This window comes from Lutra lutra, chromosome 10 (assembly GCF_902655055.1).
Source record: "Lutra lutra chromosome 10, mLutLut1.2, whole genome shotgun sequence".
In the NCBI taxonomy this organism is placed as follows: domain Eukaryota; kingdom Metazoa; phylum Chordata; class Mammalia; order Carnivora; family Mustelidae; genus Lutra; species Lutra lutra.
In genome coordinates, this window is record NC_062287.1 from 111406443 (window position 1) to 111431411 (window position 24969).

Here is a 24969-nt window from a genome sequence, read left to right on the forward strand (position 1 = left end):
GATGCAAATGTTAATTGCCCAAAAGAATCCTTCTCTGATCTCCTGGGTGAGTTAAGGTCCCAAATTCTCCCCAGTACAATTTTTCTTTTCCTTTTTAAAATATTTTATTTATTTATTTGACACAGACAGACACAGAGAGAAAGGGAACACAAGCAGAGGGAGTGGGAGAGGGAGACGCAGACTCCCCGCCGAGCAGGGACTCCCTATGTGGGGTTCCATCCCAGGACCCTAGGATCATGATCTGAGCTGAAGGCAGGCGCTTAAGGACTGAGCCACCCAGGCGCCCCCCCAGTACAATTTCACAACACTTTTGCCTTTCTCATAGCATTTATCTTGTTTCCTAATTATGTGTCCGTGTGATGATACCTGACTTCCCTTCTAGGTTGGAAGGGCCCTGAGGACAAGGTCCATGTTTATCCTGCTGACTCTCTATTCTTGCTGCATATGTGGCCTTCTCCGGGTGGACAGATGGTGGACGGGTGGGTGAATGGAGAGCGGAAGGAGGGACGGAGGCGACGGATGATGCTCCGGTGGGGGGGTGGATGGAAGATGCGGGTCATGGATGAAGGCGGGCAGATGGGTGGGCGGGCGGAGAGGATGCAGGATGCGTGGCTGGGCGGGCGGAAGAAAGGACGGTGGGTGGACGGGTGGACGAGGATGCGTCCCCTCGCTGACTGACCACTGCAGCCCCCTCCTGGGAGTCCACCTGGCCTGGCGCATTTCCCCTTCTCACCCGGGGCAGTGCTAGGGATCCCAGCGCAGGCCGAGCGGGCGCCCCGCACTCACTCCGCGGGGAGTCGCCTGCATTCTCCGGCCGAGCTCGCGCGGCCGCCGGCGGAGGGCGCGGCCGGTGCCACGTGGGCGCGGGAGGCGGCTCCGGCCAGACGAGACTCACCGCCCGGCTCCCAGGGCGCCCGCAACCCGCCGCCCCCCCTCTCCGGAGGGCGCGGGGCGGGGCCTCGCCGGGACCCGGATGCGGCCCCGCCCCCGCCGCGGAACCGGAAGTGGAGCCGGGCGCCCGGGAACAGCGGGCGCGGCGGATCCGGGGCCGGGCCGGGACCGACGGACGCCAGGCCGCGGTGAGCGAGCGCGGCTTCCTCGGCCGTGCTGCAGGGCGGGGGGCCCGGCTCCTCTGCCGGCTGCCCTGGGCGCCGCCAGCCCCGGAACGGGAAGGAAGCGGCGGTCGCTGCGGTCTCGCCGCGCTTCCGCTCGCGGTTTCGGGCGGGGGCGGGGGGGGCGCGGGCCGGTCGCTGGGCTGCGAGAGGAGGGCTGCGGGCCCTGAGCGGGAGCGGCTGGGGCTGCGGGGAGAAAGGGGGCCGGAGGGTCGTCGGTCTGAGTGCGGCGTGCTTGGGCCCCGGTGGGGAGTGGGTGAGAGGCGAGGGACGGAGACCGGGGGTCTGCCCGGGGTCGGGTCGGCCGAGGTCTGGTCGGCCCGCGTCGGAGGGGCCGGGAAGGGCCAGGGTCGGGCGGGGCGGGGCCGGGGTCCGAGGGGCGGGGTCTGGCGGGGAGAGCCGAGGAAGGGCCGAGGTCGGGCGGGGGAGGGAGGCCTGGAGCCCGAGGAGGGCCGGGGTCGGGCGGGGAGGGGCCGGGGTCGGGCGGGGAGGGGCCGGAGTCGGGGGCACCTACTGGGAAGTTCTGCAATCAGGTCAGTGGGAATGCAGCGACACGCGCAGCTGCGGCTGGTCGAGAGGCTCTAAATTTGGAGCAGCCCCTCCTCTGGGGGTGTTGGAAGTCACCAGAAGGGTTCTTTTGGGCTGGTTGTTTCCGTGTCTTGAATATTATGGGAGCTCGATCGCCCTGCTGGAGGGTCGGGAGAAGAGGGGACAGGGCTTCCTGAGACTGGAATCTGTGGGGGAGTGGGGCCTCTGAGGGAGGAATCCCATTTTCCGCTGACCGCAGCTCCGGAGGCATCCTGAGTGGGCGTCCCCTCCCAGAGACCGCCCTGCCAGCGCCCCATTTGGGCTGCGTGGACTTGGCCCCGCTGTGCTTTGTCAGGGGTTAACCCCCTGCGTTCTGGAGGTTCTGGAGCGGGCCCAGGGCTGGGAAGGGCTGTGCCTTGGACAGGCGCCTGTTGTCCCTGCCTCCCTCTGACCGTGGGGTGAGTCACTGCCCCAGTGCTTGGAGGCAGCCCCGGTCTTTGAAAACCAATCCCAGATTTCCCCCGGAGCAGGAAGAGTCCTAAAGGATGCTTTCCAGTGCTCCGGAATAAGAATAAAGAGGGAGGGGGCTGCAGGATTGTTTCTGATCCTTTGTCTCCCAGTGGCTGCCCCTGACTTTCGGGCGGGTCATTTTGAGGGGCTTCTCTTTAAAGCCCGTCTGAGTGGTTCCGATGGGTGATTCAGACTTCCTTGGGTGCCGGGCAGCCCAGGGAGGTGCTCAAAAAGGGCGTGGTGGAGGGCCTGAGTCCTCGGGAGCACCGGGACTGGCTGGGGAGCACCGGCACTGCCTGGTGGTGCGGGATGCCAGGCATCCCCAGCGGCTGCAGGGTGTGGGCTCCAGCCCCGGCCTAGTCTTTCAGGTTTGTGGGGGTGCAGGCCGGTGGGGAACAGGCCCAGGCGCCAGGGACTTTTCTCTGGGGAGTGCGGTGTGAGGAGTGGCCAGCCGTACACAGCTAGGGCCTTCTGGTTCGGTCTCCTGCTCTGCTGCGCTGGCCATAGTGACCTTAATGGGAAGCCAACTCCGTCCCGTCATCTAGAACTTTGTCCCATAGAATGTTCCCCTCGGTTCATATGGGGCGCACAGTGATGTCACCCTTGTGCGGTCTTGATGGGTACGTGTGACGTGTCTCGTTTGCAGGGAAGGTCCGTTGATGGTGAGGGGTGTATTTTGGTAACAGTTTTATTGAGGTGCAGTTCATACACCGTATAATTCACCCGGTTACAGCGAACAATTCAGTCGTTTTGTAATACATTCAGACTTGTGCAACCATCAGCACAATCGACTTGAGAGTAATTTTATCCCCTCAAAAGGATCCCTGTCCCGTCCTTCCAGTATAGGTAACCGCAAATCTACGGTTGTCTCCCTAGACTTGCCAGTTCTGGACATTTCACGTGAAGGAAATTGGCTGATATGTGGGGGTTTGTGTCTGGCTTCTTTCCCTTTGCATGTTCTCAAGACTCGCTCGTGCTGTAGCGGGTGGTCAGGTCCCTCTGTTGCCAGATAACATTCCAGCACGAGTGGGTCACGTGGACCTGCTGCATCACGTGGGCGCTGGCCTTGTTTGTGCTTTTTGGCCCTAAAGAAGAATCCTGCCGGACCGTTCCCGCGCGAGGTTTTGTGCGGCCATAAATTTTCCTTTCTCTTGGGCCTGCCTCTTGGAGTGGGGACTGCTGGGCCAGTGGTGACTGTGTCACCTTTCGCCGACCTGTGGCTCTGTTACTCGTTTTCCCTCGCACCAGCACTCTGGGGCGGCTCTGGGGCCCGCACCCCGTCTCACTCGTTACTGTCTGGTGTTTCATTTCAGCCTCAGAGCTCACTTGGGCGTTTGATTTGCATTTCCTTCACGGCTGATGCTCCCTCCTATCTTGTCGTGAGCTCAGCAGCCGTTGAAGAAACGTCTGTTCAGATCTTCCCACCTGGTTTTACAACGTGGTTAATTGTCCTGTTTGCTGTTGAGTCGTCTGAGTTCTTTATTTCGGGTATATGATCTGGAAACATTGTTTTCTCCTGTTCTGGGAATGGTCCTGAGTCTCTTGCCGCTGTCTCTTGAAGCAAAACCTTTCAGTTTTGTCCAATTTCTCTGTTCTTTCCTCTTCTCCCCTGTGCTTCTGGTGTCACATCTAAGAGCTGTCGCCAAATTGAAGGTGATGAAAATCTACACTGATGTTTTCTTGCAACAGTTTAATAATGGAAGCTTAGATTTGTGTGATCTCTGACCTGTTTTGGGGTTAGTGTTTGTATATGGTGTGAGGTAGGGCACCAGAGGGATTATCTTTGGGTCCAAAAAAAGACCCAGGCTTTTACATTCTCAGTTATTGTTGTGATTTTTTTCTTTTAATTGAAAAATTTGAGGGGGTGGTAAGTGTGGACTTGGGTCTGTCCCTGGCTGCCCTTGGGTGGATTTTTACAGGTGCTCGCTGACTACGGTAATAACCTCAGCCCCTAGCACGTACTAAGCAGCCTACAGAAGTTAGGGTCTCCAGAGGGGACTGAGAAGAGAGGAGGAGTGAATAGTAGCATCAGGAACACAGTAGGGAGTGTAGGGAAGGCTGGCAAAGCATCATCGTCCAGTTCCTGACGTGGGACAAGGCTGGGTGCCGACAGAGGCAGCTGGTGCTTCTGAATGGCTTGTTCCTAGGCGCAAGGGGACCCGGTTCCTCGGCTCTGGGATGTCTGGCAGTACAGTGCCCATGGGAGTTGTCTCGGGAGAGGGTGGTGGAGAAGGTGGTGCGGTGGTGGCCCGAGGCGCTGGAGTCTTGATCCCTGTGCTACCGGTAACCGTACCTGCGCGTCGGAAGCGCCGCCCCCTTCTCATACCGGTGACCGTCACCATGTGGCTTTTGTCTCCAGCCACACACGATCCCTTCAGAGTTTTCCTTATGTTATTATTTTCTTAAACTCACAGTAATAGGATTTAGGGTTTTGAGCGAGGCATAATTTAGAAGGAGCAAAACACGGAGACATGTCAGGGTGGCAGCCAGCAGGAGACGTCTGCGAGCGATTGCCGCGGTCATCTCCGTTCGCTCGGGGAAGCAGCTCCACGCGGCTGTGAGTCCTGTGAAGCTTGCTGTTGTCTGTGTTTTCTCAGCGTGTCTGAAAGTCGAGCTTTTACGTTCGTCAGCTGCGAACCTTGCCGTCCTCCTTTCAGGCTTCCTTTCAAAGCCTCGCGCAGCGGGGGAGGACGTCAGAGTTTCCCGAAAGGACCTGTGCACGAGGCTCTGCCCAGACTGGCTGCTTCTGAGCTTTCTGCCCTTCATCTTTTCGCAGACAGAATCACTCCCAAATGCTGGAAATTCCTCGCAGGAGCACTGGCTTTCCACAGGGACCCCTGAGCAGCCTTTTGTCGCCAGCCGGAAAGAAAGGTTTGTACCCCGTGAGCGTTCTCACCTCGTCTCCCCTCGGACTGTCGGGGTGGCTCCCCGGGCAGGGAGGGGGAGTGTTCTCCCTTTGGGTCTGTGGAGGTGGGGACCATCATTTTCTGGAGGAAATGTTGCTTAAAAAGTAAAGTCAAGGGGCGCCTGGCCGGTTCCATCAGAATTACATGTGACCCTTGATCTTGGGGTCTGGGGACGTGAGTTCGGACCCCCACCTTGGGTGTGGAGATTACTTAGAAATAAGTAAAGTGAGTCGGCCCAGTTTCCAGTGTTGCCTGTGGTTGAAAGAGAAGGGGGTTCCAGAAGTCTCTGGAAGCCTCTCTGTTCTGGGAGGAGCCATCTGGCCTCTTGGATCTGTGTGGTGGAAGGTGGGAGGAGCTGCCAGGCAGGGTGTCAGGAAGCAGGTGCCAGTGCTCACCCTCCCCCCAGGAGGCTGGCTTCCAGAAGGACCCGTGAAGGTTGGCTCTGCTGTGTTCTCCGCATGAGTCCATGACAGCAGCAGCAATGACCCCTTTCACCTTTGCCTGAGGAGGAAAGGTAGCCTCACTGACCCTCCCCAGAGACCCTGTCCTTCTGTGTGACATGTCCTCAGTGGCTGTACCCCTGGGCAGCTGACGTCCCACAGTTGTGGCCCCTTCTACTGTGGTGACATACGGGGCACGTTTGACTGGGAGAGGCAGACTGGGGGCAAATGAATTTTCAGGTGGCTGTCCTTGCGTTCGTCATTGGGCGCATGGGGACGGGGCACATCTGGTTGCTCCTCCCAGGGCTGAGCGTTTAGTCTGTTTTTTTCACTAAACTCGTGTCAAAAGCAGATTATATCTGGGAAATTCTTGCTGTGCCTGGGACAGCCGGACAGAGGAGAGCAGGGTTTGCGGTGGCCTTGAAGGGACTGCGTTGGTCCTGTCTTACCCAGGAGCAAACTTCTTGGCTCAGGTGACAGTGACAGGAGTCGCATCTGGGAACTTGAGAGTGCTGTCACGCGCCCCTCACTACCACCTTGAGTTTGGACTTGAGGCCCAGCAGAGCTGGGGTCAGGGGTGGATCCAGACGGGAGGTTCTCGGGCTCCTGAGGGGCTTTTGTCCTGTTTGAGTTCAAGCCACAGAAGCTTTCGGTTGATCGAGTTAAAATAATCTCCCAGGTGCTTCCTGGCTCGGGGGACTTTTATGAAATCTTCTGGGGAAGATGGGTCCGCTCTTCTCAGACCTCGTTTTCTCTTGACACCATTAAAGGTTGAAAGGTTAGAGTTTACCTTTGTGGTTAGGAAAAGCCTCTGCTGCCCCGCCGTGAAGCCGTCATCCTCTGTGCCAGGTGAAACCGTTGCTGGGGCGGAAAGGCCACCTCCCGTCCTCGGGGCTGCCTGGGGCAGGAAAGGTTGGCAGTTCGCGTCCTGGCTGCGTCCCCATGTAGATGGTGAGGGACCCTCGTAAATCACGTGGAACATTTATTCACTTGCCAGAGGCCGAGCTAAGGAAGCACTTGCATGTCCACTAAGCAATAGAAAGCAAAACGGGTAGTCGGTTTCCTTCTTTTTTCTCTTTGCGGGAGGGACGGGTTCTTCACGACGTAAGCGCACGCGTGACATTTTTATTTTCCCGAAGATGTTCTCACTTGAACTGAAGGCGGCATGTTCTGACGCCTGTTTCAGATGCCCCTTGAGAACAGGGCTAGAAACACAGTATTCTGTTTCCTTCCTTTCTCGTGTTGGGGTCCACGCGGGGCAGGCGACCCCTGAGCCGGGTTGCAGTTGGGGTGCCGGGGGCCGCCTGCTCAGCCCCCGTGACCCCGCGCACTGCTCTTCCAGATGTGGAAGGCTTCGGCAGGCCACGCCGTGTCCATCACCCAGGACGACGGGGGCGCCGATGACTGGGAGACCGACCCCGACTTTGTGGTACGAGCCTCCATCCCGCTGCCACTGTACTGCTCCAGAAAGCGGCTTTCCTCCGCGCGTCCCCAGGGTCGTGGGGAGTCCGCTGATCATGTTTTCTTCTTTTCAGAACGACGTGAGTGAGAAAGAGCAGAGATGGGGGGCCAAAACCGTGAAGGGGTCTGGGCACCAGGAGCACATCAAGTAAGAGCCTGTTGGTGTGAAAACGGTCCCCTGAAAAGCGGACAGCAGGTGGGCCGGGGGCCCTGGCCTCTGTCCCTCACGCAGTCCCTCCCTCCATTCAGTGTGGGAGACGAGGGTAGGACACGGTGATGTACTTTTGCGTGTGTGTGTGTATGTGTGTGTGTGAGCGAGCTCACAGATGCAGCGACTTCAAGTTCCTGCTGCGGACGAGTCCTTCACTTGCAATGCTGGTGTCCACTCTCTCGCCGGAGGACGTGGTCCCCTGCGTCCCCTCTGCCAGTAGCCCGTCTCTGACACGCACAGTGTCCTTGAAATTCACGCCTTAGACCTGAAACACCGCCCCACCCCTGCCGTGACTATTGCAGTTTTACTATTTTATCACGGGCCTTTGGGTCCTGGATTCTAAGCACTGTGTTCTCGCGAAAAGCCCAAAATAGGGGAACTGAGTGATCACCATTGTAGGAGAACGTGGCCTTGGTCCTGACTCGACCCTGTCTTGACCTGTTCCCTCTCTGGGTGGTGTTTCCTTGTCAGGAAGTGTAGCTAAACCCGACTTTTAAAATGTGCTCAGACTTTTGCGTAGGCCTCACTGGCTTCAGAACATCCCTCTCGCTCCCTGTTCGTGAAGGACTATCCCTGACCGGGTGACCCCTGGGACCGTTTGCACCATTGGTCCTGCTTGGCCCCACTCTCTCTCAGGAAGATGAGCCCTTCTTGGCCGAGAGAGTCGGTAAATCATCCATAGAAGAGGATGCAGCCCGTGGTGTGGGCATTTTAGACACGAGTCTCTCTGACTTGCTGGGTCCGCACCCTCCACAGAAGCCCCAGGAGGACGTCGAGGGAGGTCCCCGGGCCTGCCGGGAGGGGAGCCAGCAGCGTCATGCGTCAGGCCGTCTCCCCAGTGGGTTAGGTCACCCGTTCTTCTCGTTCTCTCTGTTCCCGTGGCTTTGAGACCTGTTGGCCATCGCCAGCATTCTCTGGTGGAGCAGCCTCCGGGACCGTTCCAGGGGCCCTGGGGTCCTTCCGGGGGTGAGGAGCAGTGTTCTTCCTCCTGCTCCTGAGGGGGGCGGGTTTGTGCCACTTTGTGGTCTGATGGGGACAGCTGTAGATACTCCCTGACCTGCCAGGCTTTGACCACAGCTTGTGATCTGTTTGATGATCCCCAGTATTTTCTGGTAAAAAGTGGCTTTGGATGATAAATCTGAAAGTCTTTCATTTCACTTTTGAATATTTCCAAAGCTGGAGTATTTCAAGTAAAGGGACACTGTTGAAATGTTTTGCCTCACTGTCTTGGACCAGTGTCCTCAGCATGTCTGGGGTAAGGGACTGCTGACTTTGTTTCCCCTTCTGCCGTGGGTGGCGTTCACAGAACTGCTTTTCCTGGTGCTGTTACCTGATGAAGCAGAACCTTTTCTCCGTTTGAGAGAAGGTCCATGTCTCGGGGTAGCTACTCGGGGGGTTTGGGATGCCTTGTAGGTGTGCACATTGGTTTCTTTTCCCCCTTAAGCTTAAGCTGCTGGAGCAGGTGGGCCGGCTGGCGGAGGAGTCAGGAAAGTGTGATCAAGTCGGGGACTTGGGGGGCCAGAGTCACGAGATCACAGGGGTACGAAGGTGACGTCTCTCGTCCTCGTGTGTCCTCCTCGAAGGCGAGGGTGTACTTCTGTTCCGTTGGTTTGCTTTCATTTCCTCTCTTCCCTTAAAGCATACACAAGCTGAGAGAGAACGTTTTTCAAGAACACCAGACCCTCAAGGAGAAGGAGCTTGAAACGGGACCGAAAGCCTCTCACGGCTACGGAGGGAAGTTCGGCGTGGAGCAGGACAGGATGGACAAGGTGATGTGCGGCCGCTGCGTGTCTGTTCTCGGCTCGCACGTGGTCGGCCGAGAAGGGGCTCTGACCTCCTTGGGTTAAACGTTTGCAGTTGGTGTCTTGGAGCTGGGGTTTGCCCAGAAGTCATCCTCTGTTGGCTGACCTGACTCCCGCTCTTCAGAAGCTGCTGGAGGGTCTCACGGTTGCTGGGGTATGGGGACGTGTAGGGCGGTCTGCCCCGGGACCCAGACAGAGCCCAGAAGCCTCTTGACTGCTGGCGTTGCCGTGACCGCCACACGCCCTTCAGCTTGCCGCCTAACCTGGACCGGCCTGCCGACCGGGACCAAATCTGGGGGTGCCCTGGTTTCACGCCGCAGGCGAACGATGAGCCCCCTAGGTATGCTGACATCTGTCGTGCGTGATGAACTGCACGTGGGAGTCTGGCGCTCCGTGAAACAAGGGCCAGGCAAGATCGCTTCCTCTGAGAACAGTGGCCAAGCCTCTCCTGAGCTGTCACTGGTTGAGTTCAGGAACCTGGCGACATGGTGTCAGCCTTGTTGACTGAACAGATCAGGCTTTGTCAGCAGTTTGCATCTTCTGTGTCCCTGAGAGGGAGCAAGGAGCTCGGGGCGGCTGGTGGTGCAGGAGAGGACAGAGCAGGGGCTGGTGTGTCTCAGGCTTCTCCCCGGAGACGGTTCTTCACGTTCTCCAGACGTCCCGGTAGACATGAGTTTCCCAGGCTCCACAATGTGAGATTGCTGTGACCTGCTGGTGTCTGCCCACATCCTGTGTAGAGGGGAGGCCGTTGGCAGGGGGGAGGCTGTTGGCCGGGGGGAGGCCGTTTGCAGGGGCGTGTTCTGGTTCTGGTCTGTAATTCCAGACCTGCCTCCCCTCCCGTCCACTCCCGCACGCATGGATTGGATTCAGTTTCTGAGCGGACATGGAACGCCACCGCTGGGTCACAGTGTACCGTGCCACACCGTTTTACCACAGAGTGGGTGGGCAGGGGGGCCTATGGGCTCCCCAAACGAGGTCCGAACTTCGCCTAAGCTGGAGTTGGACCAAGTGTGAGCCGCAGGAAAGACACGGACATTTCCTGGTGTGACACTCATTCCTGGAGATGTCTGGACAGGGAAAGCGGGCAGCAGAATGATCTATGGATTTTTTTTTTAAGATTTTATTTATTTATTTGACAAAGAGACCGCAAGAGAGGGAATACAAGCAGGGGGAGTGGGAGAGGGAGAAGCAGGGAGCCCGATGGGCTCGATCCCAGGACCCTGGGATCATGACCTGAGCCGAAGGCAGATGCATAACGACTGAGCCCCCCCAGGCGCCTCTGATCTTCAGATTCTAAAGAAGAGCCTGGTGGCTTTTTGCAATGCAAACACACAACCACCACGTGCTTAGGCCAGGGAAAGAATCTGGTGGGTAGAAGCCTTTCCCACCCCGCACGAAGCCTGTGCGCATGGGGCTGTGGGCAGTTGGAGAGAAATTAATGATTAGTTTGGGACCTGGGTCTGGGTTGGAAAGATGACACCCTGGGGAAAACAAGGTGTTAAGGAAGCTGGATGGCGGGAAGAACCTGGCGTTCACTTCTGGCTTCTCTGCTGCCGAGGGACTGCGCCTCCTGCCCGCTCAGCACCTTGGCCTCAGGCCTTTCTAGTCGAGAAGCTTCCTTAAGGAGTGTCCTCTTCCCCACTCTGGCCAGCCCACAGCGCCCTTCCCCTGTGCCTTCTCCCTGTTGTCCTCTGTGCCCCAGAGGCTCTCTGGGGCCGGCGCCTGTCCTCACCTCGTGCCCGGCTGGCCGCCATGAAGGTGCCCAGGGATGTCTTCTGAGTGCCTGGGTTGTATGTCCCTGGCCGACGTGCTAATCATCCCCAGATGGCTCAGGGCAGCCCCTTCGTGCCAGTGCAGCCTGTGGGGCCCCTTAAAGAGGAGCCGGGGGCGGGTGCTGATGGGGCTTGGGTTCCTCCGACTGTGCCTCACTGCACACTTCGGCAAGGTCGCTTGCGGCTCCGGGGGCACGGTTGAACCTGTTGTCAGAAAGAACGAAGATTCCCCAGCCCAGTCACTCTTACTTGTAACTTGTTCTCTCCAGACGTTGGAAAAAGCCCTAAGCCCTAAAGTCTCTGTTAACAGTTGAGGACGATGCAGTAGAGACTTTCGGGAGTCTCAGGCAGGCACGGATTGGCCAGAGGCATGTGGCCTGGGCCGTTGGGGCAGCCGCCAGCCCCTGTCTGCTCGGCTCTCAGGCCCCTGCCCTTCGTTCGGGGTCGAGCTGGCCACAGCCACACCCCGGGACCTGGAGTGTGCGTCCAGGCGGCGCCCTGCCCAGTACTGAGCTCTAGTCACGAACATGACTTCGTCAACTGGGAAAATCTGTATGGATAAAAAGGTTGAGAAAAATTGCCAAGCTGTCACTCTGGCTACGTTTTTAGGAAAGTCTTAAAACCTCTTTCACTTCTTCTGGTGCGATTCATGCTGGGGGACCCCTTCGGAAGGCTGCCCCTCCGGGCTGCTCTGTCAGCGCTTTCTGGCCAGGGACCCTGGAGGCCACGGCGTGCCCCGGAGCTTGTCTGTCAGTACTGAGGTTGAGCAGACTCGGGGTGCGGGCGGTGGTAGCGCAGCCCCGGAGCTTCCAGGGGGATGCTGCTCCTTCCCCTGGGATATGGCGAGAACGGACTCCTGAGTTGCCCACGGAGGGTCCGCGGTGGGGCTGACCCTGCTTTAGTTCAGCCTGAGCCAGGGCATCCTGTGGAGCCCCACAGACGAGCGGCAGTTGATTGTGGGGTGCTTCCCGGGTGGTGTGATGGTCGGAGCTAGAAGGAGGGCTCAGATGTGCTGTCCCTGTGCTGTGTCCTGGGACTCCGCTGTCCATGGTCCTGTCCATTCTGGGGGCGGTGCTGGCGGTGCTCGGGGCTTGGTAGTAAATGTGTTCAGCTTTGCAGGCTGTGGAGTCTCGGGCAGTTTCCAGAACTTGGTGGCTGAGTCTCAGAAGTGGCCTCGGGATATAAGTGAGCAGATGTGGCCGTGTTCCAGAAGCTTTGTTTACAGAGCGCTGGGTGGTCGGTGTGGCCCAAAAGCCCAACTGATAGGGTCTGTAGCAAATGGCACGGTGGGCAGAGGGTGGCTGAGTCTGCCTCCTTCCCCGAGGGCCATGAAGGGACACGGTGGCAGCTGCTCCTTGCCTGGACAGGGCGCTCGCTCGGTACTAGTGGCTGGACATGTGTCCTAACAGAAGCATGCTGTCTGCGGCTCTGGCCCTTAGAGTATTTTTGGTTCCTGGTCTCATGTCACGCTTTAGTGGAGCAAGTGACTGTCACCAGCAGTCTCCGTGGGCAGGCTGGATGTCGCAGGCTGGGTTTGGGGAGGAATTGACAGCAGGGTCCTTGCCTTGTCCCCGCTGCCGTCCAGAGGTCCCACCTGGCAGGGACTCAGGCAGCTCTGGGCACCCCCTCCGCCGGTGTTTGCGCTGTGTGTGTTTTGGGGAGGAGCCCAGCCCGGGCTGTGGGGGGCTGGTGCAGCCAGCAGCTCACTGCCCCCCTCCGCGCCCCGTTGCAGTCGGCCGTCGGCCACGAGTACCAGTCGAAGCTCTCCAAGCACTGCTCCCAGGTGGACTCCGTCCGCGGCTTTGGAGGCAAGTTTGGTGTCCAGGTGGACAGAGTTGACCAGGTGAGTGGGGGACGTGGGAGCCAGCACGCGGTGATCGGGCCACTCTCTCCAGACCGTGGCATCCGCTGGGACTGTCACTGTAGCACGAGGTGGCTCCGACTCCACACTGCCAGGTGGGCGTCCTGAGGGCAGGATTCCTGGAAGAACCCCCAGCGCCCCCCCACCCCCCGGGCCTCGGAAATGGTTGGCTCGCTGGGCTGAGGACGTGAGGACAGGAACGCGTTCAGGATCGTTTTTGCTCTTGTGGGGGAAGTCCTCTGTGTTGCTGTCACGTCATCAGATGGACCAGGAACAGCCTCACATTTGCCTGAGAATGTCCTGGGACCCTGTCATAGCCACCCACGCTGCACAGACGTCCCTGTGACACGGGAGAGCCCCGCCCCCAACCCCCGCGCCCATTTCCAGAACTAAGGCCTGGCGTCCAGGTGTCATCCAGGGCCTCGGCCTGTCCCCGATTCTCTGACCGAGCCCTGCCAGCATCTTTGCTCTCTGTCATAGCCTCAGAGAGCCTGGGCTGTGGGCCAGCACCTCAGTCTGCATTCAGGCTTTGCTCCGTGAGCCATGGGTCTGTGTTAACTGTAAAATGGGGTGATGGTGCCTGCCTGTCCCGAGGCTGTGGGTGCAGATCCCCCCCGCCCCCATTCTCACGCCTGATGTCCGTGTTGCTCTCGGAAGAGCTCACATGGAAAGCGAGGTCACGGCGGCAGTGGGAGTTGTCCCAGGCTGGCATCGGGCAGAAATCCACGAGCGGAACTTGCCCACGTGACCCAGTGCACGTTTCGTGGCCCGACACACGTCAGACACCTGAGCTTTAGGCTTTGGTTAGACCTGCACCTGGGTTAAGTAATCAGAGGTCAAAAAATAACATGGTTCATGTTTTTAAAAATGTCGTATGTATTGTGGGTTCAGATGAACTGATTTGGAGGCATTTAAAAATGTGTGTCCCTTTCTTTGGTACCTGCAGTCCGCTGTCGGCTTCGAATACCAGGGCAAGACCGAGAAACACGCCTCGCAGAGAGGTAAGCGGCGCTGTGGACGGCCGGGCAGGAGGGAGCAAGAGAGAGCACTGTCACTGGAGGAGGTTTCCTGGGGAGGGCCGTGCTCCCTGAGTGTCCATGTCGTCATAGTGCCTCCCAGGCTGCGACAGAGGCTGCCGTCTCCCTTCTGAGCGGCGTTGTCCCGGGAGAGTCGGTCTCCGGCGTGGCTGGTGACAAGCTCACTGCCCCTAGCAGTGGGAACCGGAGCCCTCCGATCCCTAATGCTTTACTCCCCACGTGGTCCTCACACGGCACCCGTGACCTTGGAGTCGTGCCGCCTCCTAAAGCCTCTTTCTGAAAGCGGAAGCACATCCCTTTCTCCAAGTGCTTGATGTGGTGTTCACGCACGCGCGGGCTTACACCTGTATCTTGCATGTCACCGGGCGGCCCCGGGAGCGGGCGAGCTGTCCATTTGGCCTGGCCCGGCCCGGACCGGACCTCCGCAGCCCCTTTGGGAAGGGGTGAGCCGTGCGGCTCTCCGTGGTCCCGCAGCTCGTTTCCCAGCTGGGACCGCAGCTCTCATGCGCTGTTCACGGGTGCCGGGGCAGCACTGGAGACGGAGTTGGGGTCACTCGTGGGTGATCCTGGGTGGGGGGTGTTTTAAGCTGTGCGCTTGATCTCTTGCCGAGTCCTGACTCTGACACGTGTTTGTCTTGCTGGGTCGAAGAGCCAAAGTGACAGTTGAGGCTGTTACTGGGCTCCTCGACCGACCGCTGCTGTATCTCCGCAGACTACTCGAGTGGCTTCGGCGGCAAGTACGGCGTGCAGGCCGACCGCGTGGACAAGAGCGCCGTGGGCTTCGACTACCAGGGCAAGACGGAGAAGCACGAGTCGCAGAAAGGTCGGGCCAGCGCGGGGCCTGCCTCCCTCCCCCTCCGTCCCGCGCGCGCAGTGTCTGTCCACCCTGGGGAATTTCCTCCTCCGTGCCGGCAGCTCGCGTGACCCTTGCACGGCCTTGTTCGCTGCACGCGTGGGGACGCTCTTGTCCCGCTCAGGTCAGCGTAGGGATTTGTCTGTGTCGACTGCTCTGTCCCCGTCGCACGGAGAAGCTACAAGCATGGAACCATGCCTCCTTAGAACGTGAAATTGAGCTCATTTGCGATTTTTGAAGCCAAAAATCGACCACAGTGAATGTTCTTGTCCATTTGTCTCATCCGTAAGTGATCATTTAACGGAAAGTTTCGAGAAAGGGAACTGCTGGGTCAGAGGGTATTGACTTCAAAGTTCAGGAGGCAACTGCACATTGGCCTCACCCGCCAGCCGGTTTTTCCCTCCGTTGTTGGGGATCCTGCCCGGCAGGATTAGGCAATTAGGCAGAGAGGCAGGCAGAGAGAGAGGAAGGGAAGCAGGCTTCCTGCTGAGCAGGGAGCCCGATGTGGGGCTCGATCCCAGGACCCTGGGATCATGACCTGAGCCTAAGGCAGAGGCTTTAACCCACTGAGCCACCCAGGCGCCCCAGGTTTTTTTTTTTTTTTTTAAGTAATCTATGTACCCAGTGTGGGGCTCGAACTCACAACCCCAAGATCAGGAGCCCCATGCTCCACCAGCTGGGCACCCTTACACACTGAAATTGATAAACACAGTTTCCAACATGTAAAAACAGAGCTCACGTCTAATTTAAAAATCCTGATTTCTTTTTTCTAAGATTGATTGATTTATTTGAGAGACTGACTGAGAGAGAGCACGAGTGGAGGGGGGACAGAGGGAGAGGGAGAAGCAGACTCCCCACTGAGCAGGGAGCCCAGCGTGGGGCTCCATCCCAGGAGCCTGAGATGACCTGAGCTGAGGCAGACAGTTAACTGACTGAGCCCCCCAGGCGCCCCTAAAAACCCAGATTTCTCTAAGAGACAGAAGTCCACACTGGAAGTGCTGCTGGCTAGGCATTCCCCAGGGAAGCGGCCACGAGCCTGGGGGCAGCTGGGCCTCTGCCTTGCCATGGGTATCGCCGAGCACGCCCCGCAGGGTCACAGGCAGCTCAGCCTTCTCTGTCCGCTTGTCGCAGACCTGTGCTCTGCTGCCCAGTATGGCGCGCGGCCTGCGCATCGGGGCCCGCCCTGGGGTCCACTCAGTGCTCTTCAGACTTTCTCTGCCACAAGCCCTTGAAGAAGAACAAAAACTGCTTCTGGGCAGTCAGGGAGCGGAGGCCAGAGCACGTGGGGGCAGACAGGCCTCTGCAGCCCAGGCCTTCCCCCGAGGGGCCAATTGCCGTGGTCTGCTCCGAGAGGGGCCCTGAGAGAGCCCTGCTTAAGTGTCGAGATGGGTGCGTCAGTGGCCTCGCTGTGGCGTAGAAGGGACGCTTCTGGGAGACGCTCTGTGTGTGTCCTCATCTTGCTGGCTCTGGTTGAGGCGGCAGAGCGACCCTGTGAGAGCTGCTGGCTTGGTGGCTCCTTTCATGCCTAGGAGATTTTTATAGCACGTGTCTGTCTGCCTGTTTTTGTTTTTTGTTTTTTGTTTTTTAACTTAAATTCATTCAGTTGACACACGGTGTTTTGCCGGTTTCGGAGGCAGAGCTCAGGGATTTATCGATCGCCTGTCACGCCAGTGTTCATTCCGTCTCCTGCCCTCCCCAGTGCCCCTCAGCAGTCACCCCAGCCCCGCACCCGCCTCCCCTCCAGCAGCCCTTGGTTTGTCTCCGAGTTAAGAGTCTGTTATGATTCGTCTCCCTCTGTGATCTTGTCTTTATTTTTCCCTCCCTTCCCTGGTGCTTCTCTGTTTCGTTTCTTAAAATCCACATATGAGTGAGATCACATAATTGTCTTTCTCTGATCTAACTTCGCTGAGCACGATACCCTCTAGTTCCACCGACATTATTGCAGACGGCAAGATCGCGTTCCTTTCGATGGCTGCGTAGTATTCCATTGTGTATATTGACCACATCTTTACTGATCATCAGTCGATGGGCCTCTGGGCTCTTTCTTTATCTTTCTTTCTTTTTTTTTTTTTTTTTTTTTTAAAGATTTTATTTATTTGACAGACAGAGATCACAAGTAGGCAGAGAGGCAGGCAGAGAGAGGGGAGGAAGCAGGCTCCCCGCTGAGCAGAGAACCCGATATGGGGCTCGATCCCAGGACCCAGGGACCAACCAGAGCCGAAGGCAGAGGCTTTAACCCACTGAGCCACCCAGGCACCCCTGGGCTCTTTCCACAGTTCGGCGATTGTGGACATTGCTGCTGTGAACGTTGGGGTGCACGTGCCCCTTTTTCTCACTATCTCTTAATCTTTGCACTAAGTACCCAGTAGTGTGATTGCTGGGTCATAGGGCAGCTCTATTTTTAACTTCTCGGGGAGCCTCCGTACTGTTTTCCAGAGTGACTACACCAGCTCGCATTCCCGCCAGCAGCACAAGAGGGCTCCCCCTTCTCCGCTTCCTCGCCGACATCTACACGCTCATTTTGTGATCTCCTTCGGAATGGAGGAGAGATACGACTGTTTAGTTACCATCTGTTGTCCTTGATACTGTTCACATTTCTGTTACGTACACAAGTAATGGTCTCCAGTGTCTCCCGTGTTAGTGACCTTACAGTGCGCCTGAAAGACTTTCGGCTTGTGTTGTGTTGTTTTAAACTGGGTGAAGGGAGTACTTTCTCAGATCGGCTCGCTGATTGTGTTGCTGGTGTGTGAACAGTACCTTTCTCGTGTGCAGATTACTCCAAGGGCTTTGGCGGCAAGTATGGTATCGACAAGGACAAGGTGGACAAGAGCGCTGTGGGCTTCGAGTACCAGGGCAAGACGGAGAAGCACGAGTCGCAGAAAGGTGCGTCCCGTTTTCTCTTCTCTCGCCGGCAGCTGGTGGCCTGATGAGGGTGGCCAGAACAGAGGGGGACAGCGTCACGGGGAGGGAACCCCTGAAGTTAGATGCCTCTTTGTAATTCAGTCCTGCACCTGGAAATAGCGGGTCCCCAGCACAGCTGTTAAATGAGGAAACCATATCCTGACACGTCTTCAGCCCTGGCACCCCAGTGCCTGTGATAACAGCTGCGTGTCGCGCGTCTGGGTTGTAAACGGGGAGGCGTGGCGGCTCGCTGGGGCTGCTTTGGGCCGCGTGTCTTGGAACTTGGTATGCGGGGTCCTCTGTGTGATCAGGCTGCTTTCCAGACGCTCTCGAGGAGGCTCTCTTCCTGCGGGAGGAGCGAGCACGGGTGTAGCAGGTTGTGTGTGTCTGTCTGTGACGGGAACTCGCTGCCCGTGCTCCCTGCTGACACCAGACCGTGGTCTTTCCTTGTGTGTGTAGACTATGTGAAAGGGTTTGGAGGAAAATTCGGTGTACAGACAGACAGACAAGACAAATGTGCTCTTGGCTGGGATCACCAGGAGAAATTGCAGCTGCACGAATCCCAAAAAGGTAACGTTTGTTATGCTGGCTCCTACTTGAGAACATTCCAGAAGTTAGTTTGTTTCCATCCACAGGTCCGCCAGTGTGCCGTGTTCTTGCTACATTTCTGTCCTGTGTCCTTTTCTCTCCACTGTTTGGGGTTGTCCTCTGCCTGCCACGTTTTTGAAAACCTCCCCAGCTAGTGTAGTGATGAGCCCTCCTCCCCCGGGAGCTGCTATGATAAGGGGGCGCCGTGCCCACCTGTGGTCCTGGAGCATCCTGGGAATGCTGTTTCCTGCCCGCGTGCGAGTTCCCGCTGACCAGGTGTGCCGCGGCCGCTGCCTGCACCCGACAGCGCGTTCCCGTCAGGACAAGCACCGTCCCTGGGACCCAGGCTGTGGGCTGGGGTGCGGCCCTGCCATGTGTGCCCCGGCCTTGCACCCGCCCTTGCAGCCAGCACACGTGAAAGGGGGGCCGACCTGCGGGGCCCTGTGGTACTTGTGCACAGTGTGTCTCTGCCTTACACGCACAGAGATGCACTCTCGGGTCCGCAGTGCAGGTAGGACCCCAGACGGAGACCTCAGAGCATGGAGTGCTTTTCCGGAATGATTTCATTTGCAGTTCCTAACCTCTCTTCAGACCCGGGCTGAGGTGTCACGACTTTCAGTGTGTCCTGTGGCCTCAGCGCTGACTCGGGGCTGTGTGTGAGCCCGGGAGCTGGCTCCGGCCCCAGGCTCCGCGGAGCTCTGCCTTTAGTACCTGTGCTGCCGAAGCGAGCACAAGCTCTGCGTTCTCCAGACGACGTTTGTGATGCCTGCACTTGCTGATACGATCCTAACCAGACTGTGTTTCCTCTCTCGGTTTTCCCCACTGTTGCTTGTGGATTTTCAGATTATAAGGCTGGTTTCGGAGGCAGATTTGGTGTTCAGTCCGAGAGGCAGGACTCCTGTGCTGTGGGGTTTGATTACAAGGAGAGACTGGCCAAGCACGAGTCCCAGCAAGGCATAGTCGCTCACCAGCCCCACCCCCCCCTCCCCCCCTCCAGTGCAGCCGCCTCTAGCACGGACTTCAGGGGCTCAGCCTTCCGAGTTAGCCGCTGGCAGGGGCACGTGGCTGTTTGCAGCCCGGTTTGGGGCTGGGGTGATTCCGACTTGCAGCCCTTTCTGCCCCTGCCCTTTAGAACTTGCGTCTGGTAAGAGGAGTTGTTCTTAGGGTAACGTCCTCCTGACCCTGTAACATGACGAGGGCTGGGGTGGGCTGTCTTTGGTCTCCCAGGAGCTTCTGCCACTGACCGTGACCTCCGGGAGTCACCCAAGGAGCTGTTGGTTCGCCTGGCCCCGAGCCTTCGTGTTCTGTGTGGTCTCTGTGTTTCCCTTGTGGTGGTGTCCTTGGCTGGGGTGGGGATGTTGTCTTTTGTTTGTGTTTTTTGGTGACACCATCTACGTGTAGCTTCTTGCACAGAGCCACTGATACGTGCTCAAAACGGGGGAGAAACGCAAGTTCTAGATGGAGGTATTAGGACTCTGGCCAGCGTGTTTTCTTTAATGACCGTTCAGTCTTTTTTTTTTTAAAGATTTTATTTATTTGACAGAGATCACAAGTAGGCAGAGAGGCAGGCGGTGGGGCGAGGCGCGGGAAGCAGGGTCCCCGCTGAGCAGGGAGCCCAATGTGGGGCTCGATCCCAGGACCCTGAGGTCCTGACCTGAGCCGAAGGCAGAGGCTTAACCCACTGAGCCACCCAGGCGCCGCTAATGACCGTTCAATCTTTAACCGAGTTGTTAGAACGGGGAGTGTGGCTGGGAAAGGAGTGATGGCCTGAGATCTGGGGGCAAAGCTCAGGTGTCCGGTGCCAGGGTCCCGGCAGGGTGGGAGCACGCACTTGGGTTCATCCTGGAGATGGCATGGGGACAGCCTCAGGTCTCCATGGCAGCGCTGCGTGATGCCATGACTGCCCTGTAGACCTGTGTCGCTGGGACATACGTCTTTGACCAGTAGAATTCCCCCATGGAGTTATTTTTGCTTTTGAAAAAGCGAGAGAAGCCCACGGTTGAGCTTCCTTTTAGCGCTCACAGAGCAGGATACAGGAAGGGCCGCGGCTGGTCAGCCATTGCTGGGCGGAAGACTGTGCTCTTGAAGCGGTGCCCCCTACCCCCCCCGGCCCGCGCTGTGGCCTCCTCGCCCTCACCGCCTGCCCGCCCGCACCTGGCACCCTTTCCGTCCCTCGGGAGAATGCGGGAAAGCATGCACACGCCTCTTCTCTGCCTCCCACCTGCCTGCCTCCCGAACACCAGTGGTAGAATCCAGACTCGCCTTGCAAGTAAAGACACATCGTTGGTGGCTCTCGTTCTTTCTGCGCTGGGTGCATTTTCCTGGGCTGTTTCTGGGTCTGCATGGCTCTGGTGGTGTCGCCGTGCTGCTCCTCGGCCCGCAAGTAAGCCTTGTGTTGCGTCTCCTTTCAGACTACTCCAAAGGATTCGGCGGAAAATACGGGGTGCAGAAGGACCGCATGGATAAGGTGAGTGTTTCCGACCCAGGGCTGTCTTTTCTGCGGACAGTTCGGGAATTGACGGAGGTCCTGCTGGGTGTTGCTCTGGGGATGGTCTCCGGTGGGTGGGGGCTCCCACATTCGGAAGGACAGACCCTTGAGTGCTGCTGCCCATGTTTCAGGCCTCACCTCGCTTGTTGGGGGTGTCCTGTCTGGGGCCGCGCATGGCCGCGCTTTGAGGCAGATACTGTCCCTGCCCGTTTGGTAGTCGGAGTGCAGCTGGGCCACCGTCGGAACTTGGACACGAGATTGTGGGCCAACGAGACTGACAGCCCAAGGGCGTGCCGCTCTCTGAATTCATCTTAGTAGGAAACCACTTCGGGAACCAGGCTCCTTGGTCGCACGGGCCATGGTAGAAGAACCCATTGGCCACGTGTGGGCGCCGGCTGCCACGCTGGGGCCTCCAGATCTGGAACGTCTATGTTGCTGTGGAAGGCCCGTGGCTCAGTGTTCGTCTACAGCCAGAGCCTAAGTGCTGGGCCACCTCTTACAGCGGCCTCCCTGGGATAGCCCTGTTCCTCTCGCCAGGGACTTTGTCCCTTCTGCTGGCTTCAGAGTCTCGGCGGGTCAGTCTTAAGCATGTGTCGGGTGGCTGTTCTCGTTTACGGCCCGACTAATCAGCAGGGTGAACTTACGAGCTGCCCGCTGGGGACAGGGAGCAGCTGTGTCCTCTCAGGTCCGCTGAACAAAGGCAGGCTGTTCTGCCCAGTCCTGTGCCTGGCCCCTGGTCACCGGTGGCGGGGCTGGTCCTCCTGCAGTCTTGCTCCGTCAGGTTCAGAGCTGGCCACTTGGATGTTATCGCCCCGGGGGACCCTTCACGTGACTGTGTGGGACCTGGCAGCAAGTGGCAGGGGCACAGGCTTGGAAAGAAGGTGTAGGAACTACCCATTTTCCAGTAAACGTGTGCAAGGGGTTCAGAACCAGGCGGTGACGTGAGGTTGTCGCCGAGAGAAATGGGCCCCCTGGGACTTGGGTCTGCAGCGGTCCCTGGGGTAGTGGAAGCGGTGAGAGCTGTCCCGCGTCCTGGGCCAGGGGACAGGGAGCTGTGTCCATGTGGGGGAGTAGCAGCAGAGGGAGAGGGTTCTGGTCCGGAAGGAGGAGGTGGGCGAGGTGTTGGGGAGACAGCACAGCTGGGACAAAAGCCCCCAGGGAGGTAGCAGAGACAACCCCGAGCGGCGCTGGAGAACCGGCTGGACGAGGCCATCACCCTGGGAGCTGCAGGGTAGGGTGAGGGACGGGCATTGGAGACCTTTCTAGAAAGAGGTGTGGCAGACGTGGGCAGTTTTTGGGGGGTCATCTGGAAGGGGCAGAGAGTTTGGCCAGGGCAGCCCAGCAGCTGCACCTGGAGGAGAGGTGGGCATGGCTTGGTGACCCCTGGGTGCGCAGGTGCCTGACTGGATGCCTCTGGGTTGAAAGGGCAGGTGGTGACGGGGGAGGGGAGCTGGGTTGTGTCCCTGTGCCGCCGGCGTTGCACCCCGCAGAGCAGCCACTCTCCCTCAGCCTTGCGTGGCCATGACCTTCAGCTGCTCACTTCCTGCGGGCCCCTGTCCTCGCTCGTTGTCAGAAGCAGCTATGTCCTGAGCCCCAGAAGTGTTCCTCTAGCAGGTGTTTATGGGGAAACTGAGGATGGCCGGGGTGCCGGGGGCCTGTCCGTATGCGTCTGAGTCCGGCTCTGGATGGGTGGTCATCACTGTCACTGCGCTGTGACGGAGTGGGGTCCTCTGCAGAACGGAAAGCTGGGACCTCGCGCATCGGGGACTGGATGATGAGGCCCCGCGAGGCTCCGGCGTGGCCCAGGGCGCCGTCCCTGGCAGAGCAGAGGCTCGGGGTCCCCGCCAACATGGAGGCTTCCCTTGGGGGCCCGGGAGAGTGGGGGGCTTGAGAAGAGCCCGTAGTCAGGTTATTGGCACTGACGCCGATGTGTTTGCGGGGTTGGGGGGTGCTTATTGACTGTTTTCAGAGCGGTTTCAGCAAACACGGGGCAAAGCGACAGGTTCTGGTACACCCCTGCTTTCCCTCGTGCACAGCCCCTCCTGCTGCCAGTTACTAGCTCTCCCGATACCCCACCGCTGCCGCTCCCTGGGGGCACGCGCCTGTACTGCCCACGAGCCTGCACGCACACGTGTTCATTGCCCAGAGTCCTTGGCTGACATTGGGGTTTGCCCCGGCCTTGCATATGGCATGGGTTTGGGCAGATGCAGGACGCCACGTCCGGTCCCATGTGGTGTCACACAGGGTCATCTTCCCGCCCTGACGCCATCGTGTCCTCCAGGAGGTGGGCGTGAGACCGCTGGGCGCCCCCGGTGGTGCTTTCAGGAGCTGCAGGGCCGGCCCCCACCTTGGGGCGAGGTAGAAGGCCTGGCGGGCTGGAGGGGGCAGGAGAGTGCTCCCCTGATTTTCCCACTTCTGTCTCCATAGAACGCTTCCACGTTCGACGACGTTGCCCAGGTGGCCCCAGCGTATCAGAAGACCGTCCCCGTCGAGGCGGGTAAGTCGTGGCTGGCCCTGGTGCCGTGGTGTTCCCGTCGTGGGCATCGTGTAGGCTAGGAGCGCTGGCGAGCGCCCTGGTCCTGCTCACGGTGGGGAAGGGGTTCCTGCATGTCCCCGCAGCCTGTGGCCACGCTCTGCCACTGGGGGTCGTCTGTGGGGGGGGCACCTTCCAGAGCAGAGCTGGGCCAGCCACCCATCTGCAAGGGCCCCCCTCACAGCCAGGGACCAGGTTCTGGGAGGTTGTAGTGCCTGCAGGGCCCCCTCCCACCCCGGCTGGCCAGTGAGGCCGGTGAGCCGCGGCTGTGAGGAGCGTGGTGCTTGCTTGCGCAGAAGCTGAAGTAGACGCTCTCGCCCTTTCCCTCTGCGGGTCGTGCACCCGGCTGCCGCTGCCGGCCCTCAGAGCTGGCCGCCGCCAGGGAAGGTGCCATCTACCTGCTCTGGCCACGTGGGCCACACCCTGAGGAGGATCGCTGAGTTGGAGAAAACGTGTAGAAAGTGCTAAGTGGAGGAGAGGCAGAGCGTCCCATTGTTTCCTGTGGACACCCTGGGTCAGCAGTTCCCAGACCTGGGGGTCTTGGGACCCTCTACCCCTCTACGCTCACAGGGACTATTGGTGGGCCTTGTGTCTCTTGATCTTGGCTGTAGTGGGATTGAGACACAGGAATTTCCGATTTCGCTTATTCACTTAAAAACGAAACGTCCCATGTTGACATCGGAATACTTTTTTTTTTTTTTTAAGATTTTATTTATTTATTTGACAGACCACAAGTAGGCAGAGAGGTGGGCGGAGAGATGGGGGGAACAGGCCCCCTGCTGAGCAGAGAGCTCGATGCGGGGCTCGATCCCAGGAGCCTGGGATCATGACCTGAGCCGAAGGCAGAGGCTTAACCCACTGAGCCACCCAGGCGCCCCGACATCATAATACTTTTTATGGAAAAAATAACATTTTTGAAGCAAAACCTGTGCCAAAGTGTGGCATTGCTTTGTGTCTTACCAGAGTCCTTATATGAACCTGGGGGGTGTCATGCTCAGAGTAGATACAGGGTTTTCACAATTCTGAATTTTTCTTGGAAGCTTGAGTTTTCTCATTGACGAGAGATAGACTGAGTTGATTTATCTTAGAGAGAAAGCCTGCCAGGTGCACAAGACACACTCCCGTACCTCGTCCGTTATGTCAGGGCGAAACGATGCTCCGTGAAGGGTCCGTAAGCTCAGCACACTAATGGTTTTGCCTGAGACCCTGGCAGGACGTGGTCTGCAGCCCCTCCCCCGCCAAGGAGATGCGCTCAGGGCTTGAGATTTACAGAACAGCAGTGCTCTGCGGAGTCGTCAGGCCCCGTCCTCAGGGAAAACGTTTTGGTCCCCTCCTGAGTGTGTGCTGCCAAAGAACCCAGCGCCGTTTGAAATAGGAAATACTCCCGACGCCAGGCTTGCACCCTCCGGCAGGCCCCTAGAACATCCGGGAGACGGGGGCGCGGAGGCTGGCCTGGGATGGGCGGGCTGAGCCGGCCATTGGGGGACACCTGCGTGTGACGCCAGGTCCCACGTGGCGGGCCACCCTGGCGTGGGGCTGGGGTCGGGGGTCACGCTGCCACTCTGACGCCCAGCATGCATCTCTCCTCCCCTCTGTAGTGAACAGCAGAACAAGCAACATCAGAGCAAATTTCGAAAACCTGGCGAAGGAGAAGGAGCAGGAGGACCGGCGGAAGGCGGAAGCCGAGAGGGCCCAGAGGATGGCGAAGGAGAGACAGGAGCAGGAGGAGGCCCGGAGGCAGCTGCACGTGAGTGTGCCTTCCTGGGCCCCGTGGTCCAGAAGCTTCTCTATGGAAAACGTTCAGAACCCTCGTTCGAGGCTCTGCTCTTCGGAACTGTGCCCTCAGCCACACACAAGGCGGGCGGAGCCTTTGATGGCCAGGTCCTAGCCGGTCAGCCATGCTGCTCCCGTGCCTGCCGCCCCTGCAGAGTCCCGGACCCCACGTGCTCCGGGCAGTCTCTGTTCT

At 58.7% G+C, this 24969-nt stretch overlaps 2 protein-coding genes across 10 annotated transcripts in view; one reads left to right on the forward strand and one right to left on the reverse strand.

Moving 5' to 3' along the window:
• Nucleotides 1–216: 216 nt before the first annotated feature.
• Nucleotides 217–2655, reverse strand: LOC125079903 (basic proline-rich protein-like). Its single transcript, XM_047693623.1, has 3 exons — nucleotides 2608–2655; nucleotides 896–1498; nucleotides 217–612 (listed from the first exon to the last, which is right to left on the reverse strand). The coding sequence occupies exons 1-3, from the start codon at nucleotides 2653–2655 to the stop codon at nucleotides 430–432; spliced, it is 834 nt and encodes a 277-aa protein (XP_047549579.1). The 3' UTR covers nucleotides 217–429.
• Nucleotides 960–24969, forward strand: part of CTTN (cortactin) — a 31466-nt gene continuing 7456 nt past the window's right edge. Inside the window, exons 1-15 of one of the 9 annotated variants that reach the window (XM_047691501.1) lie at nucleotides 960–1079; nucleotides 4927–5021; nucleotides 6176–6274; nucleotides 6839–6925; nucleotides 7032–7105; nucleotides 8808–8937; nucleotides 12475–12585; nucleotides 13550–13604; nucleotides 14353–14463; nucleotides 17266–17376; nucleotides 17854–17964; nucleotides 18826–18936; nucleotides 20394–20449; nucleotides 22898–22967; nucleotides 24602–24753. In XM_047691501.1, coding sequence (XP_047547457.1) covers nucleotides 6839–6925; nucleotides 7032–7105; nucleotides 8808–8937; nucleotides 12475–12585; nucleotides 13550–13604; nucleotides 14353–14463; nucleotides 17266–17376; nucleotides 17854–17964; nucleotides 18826–18936; nucleotides 20394–20449; nucleotides 22898–22967; nucleotides 24602–24753 — 1179 coding nt within the window. In that variant the 5' untranslated portion in view covers nucleotides 960–1079; nucleotides 4927–5021; nucleotides 6176–6274. The remainder of the gene's footprint in view (nucleotides 1080–4926; nucleotides 5022–6175; nucleotides 6275–6838; nucleotides 6926–7031; nucleotides 7106–8807; nucleotides 8938–12474; nucleotides 12586–13549; nucleotides 13605–14352; nucleotides 14464–17265; nucleotides 17377–17853; nucleotides 17965–18825; nucleotides 18937–20393; nucleotides 20450–22897; nucleotides 22968–24601; nucleotides 24754–24969) is intronic. The other 8 variants (XM_047691502.1, XM_047691499.1, XM_047691503.1 and 5 more) reach the window with 8 other exon arrangements.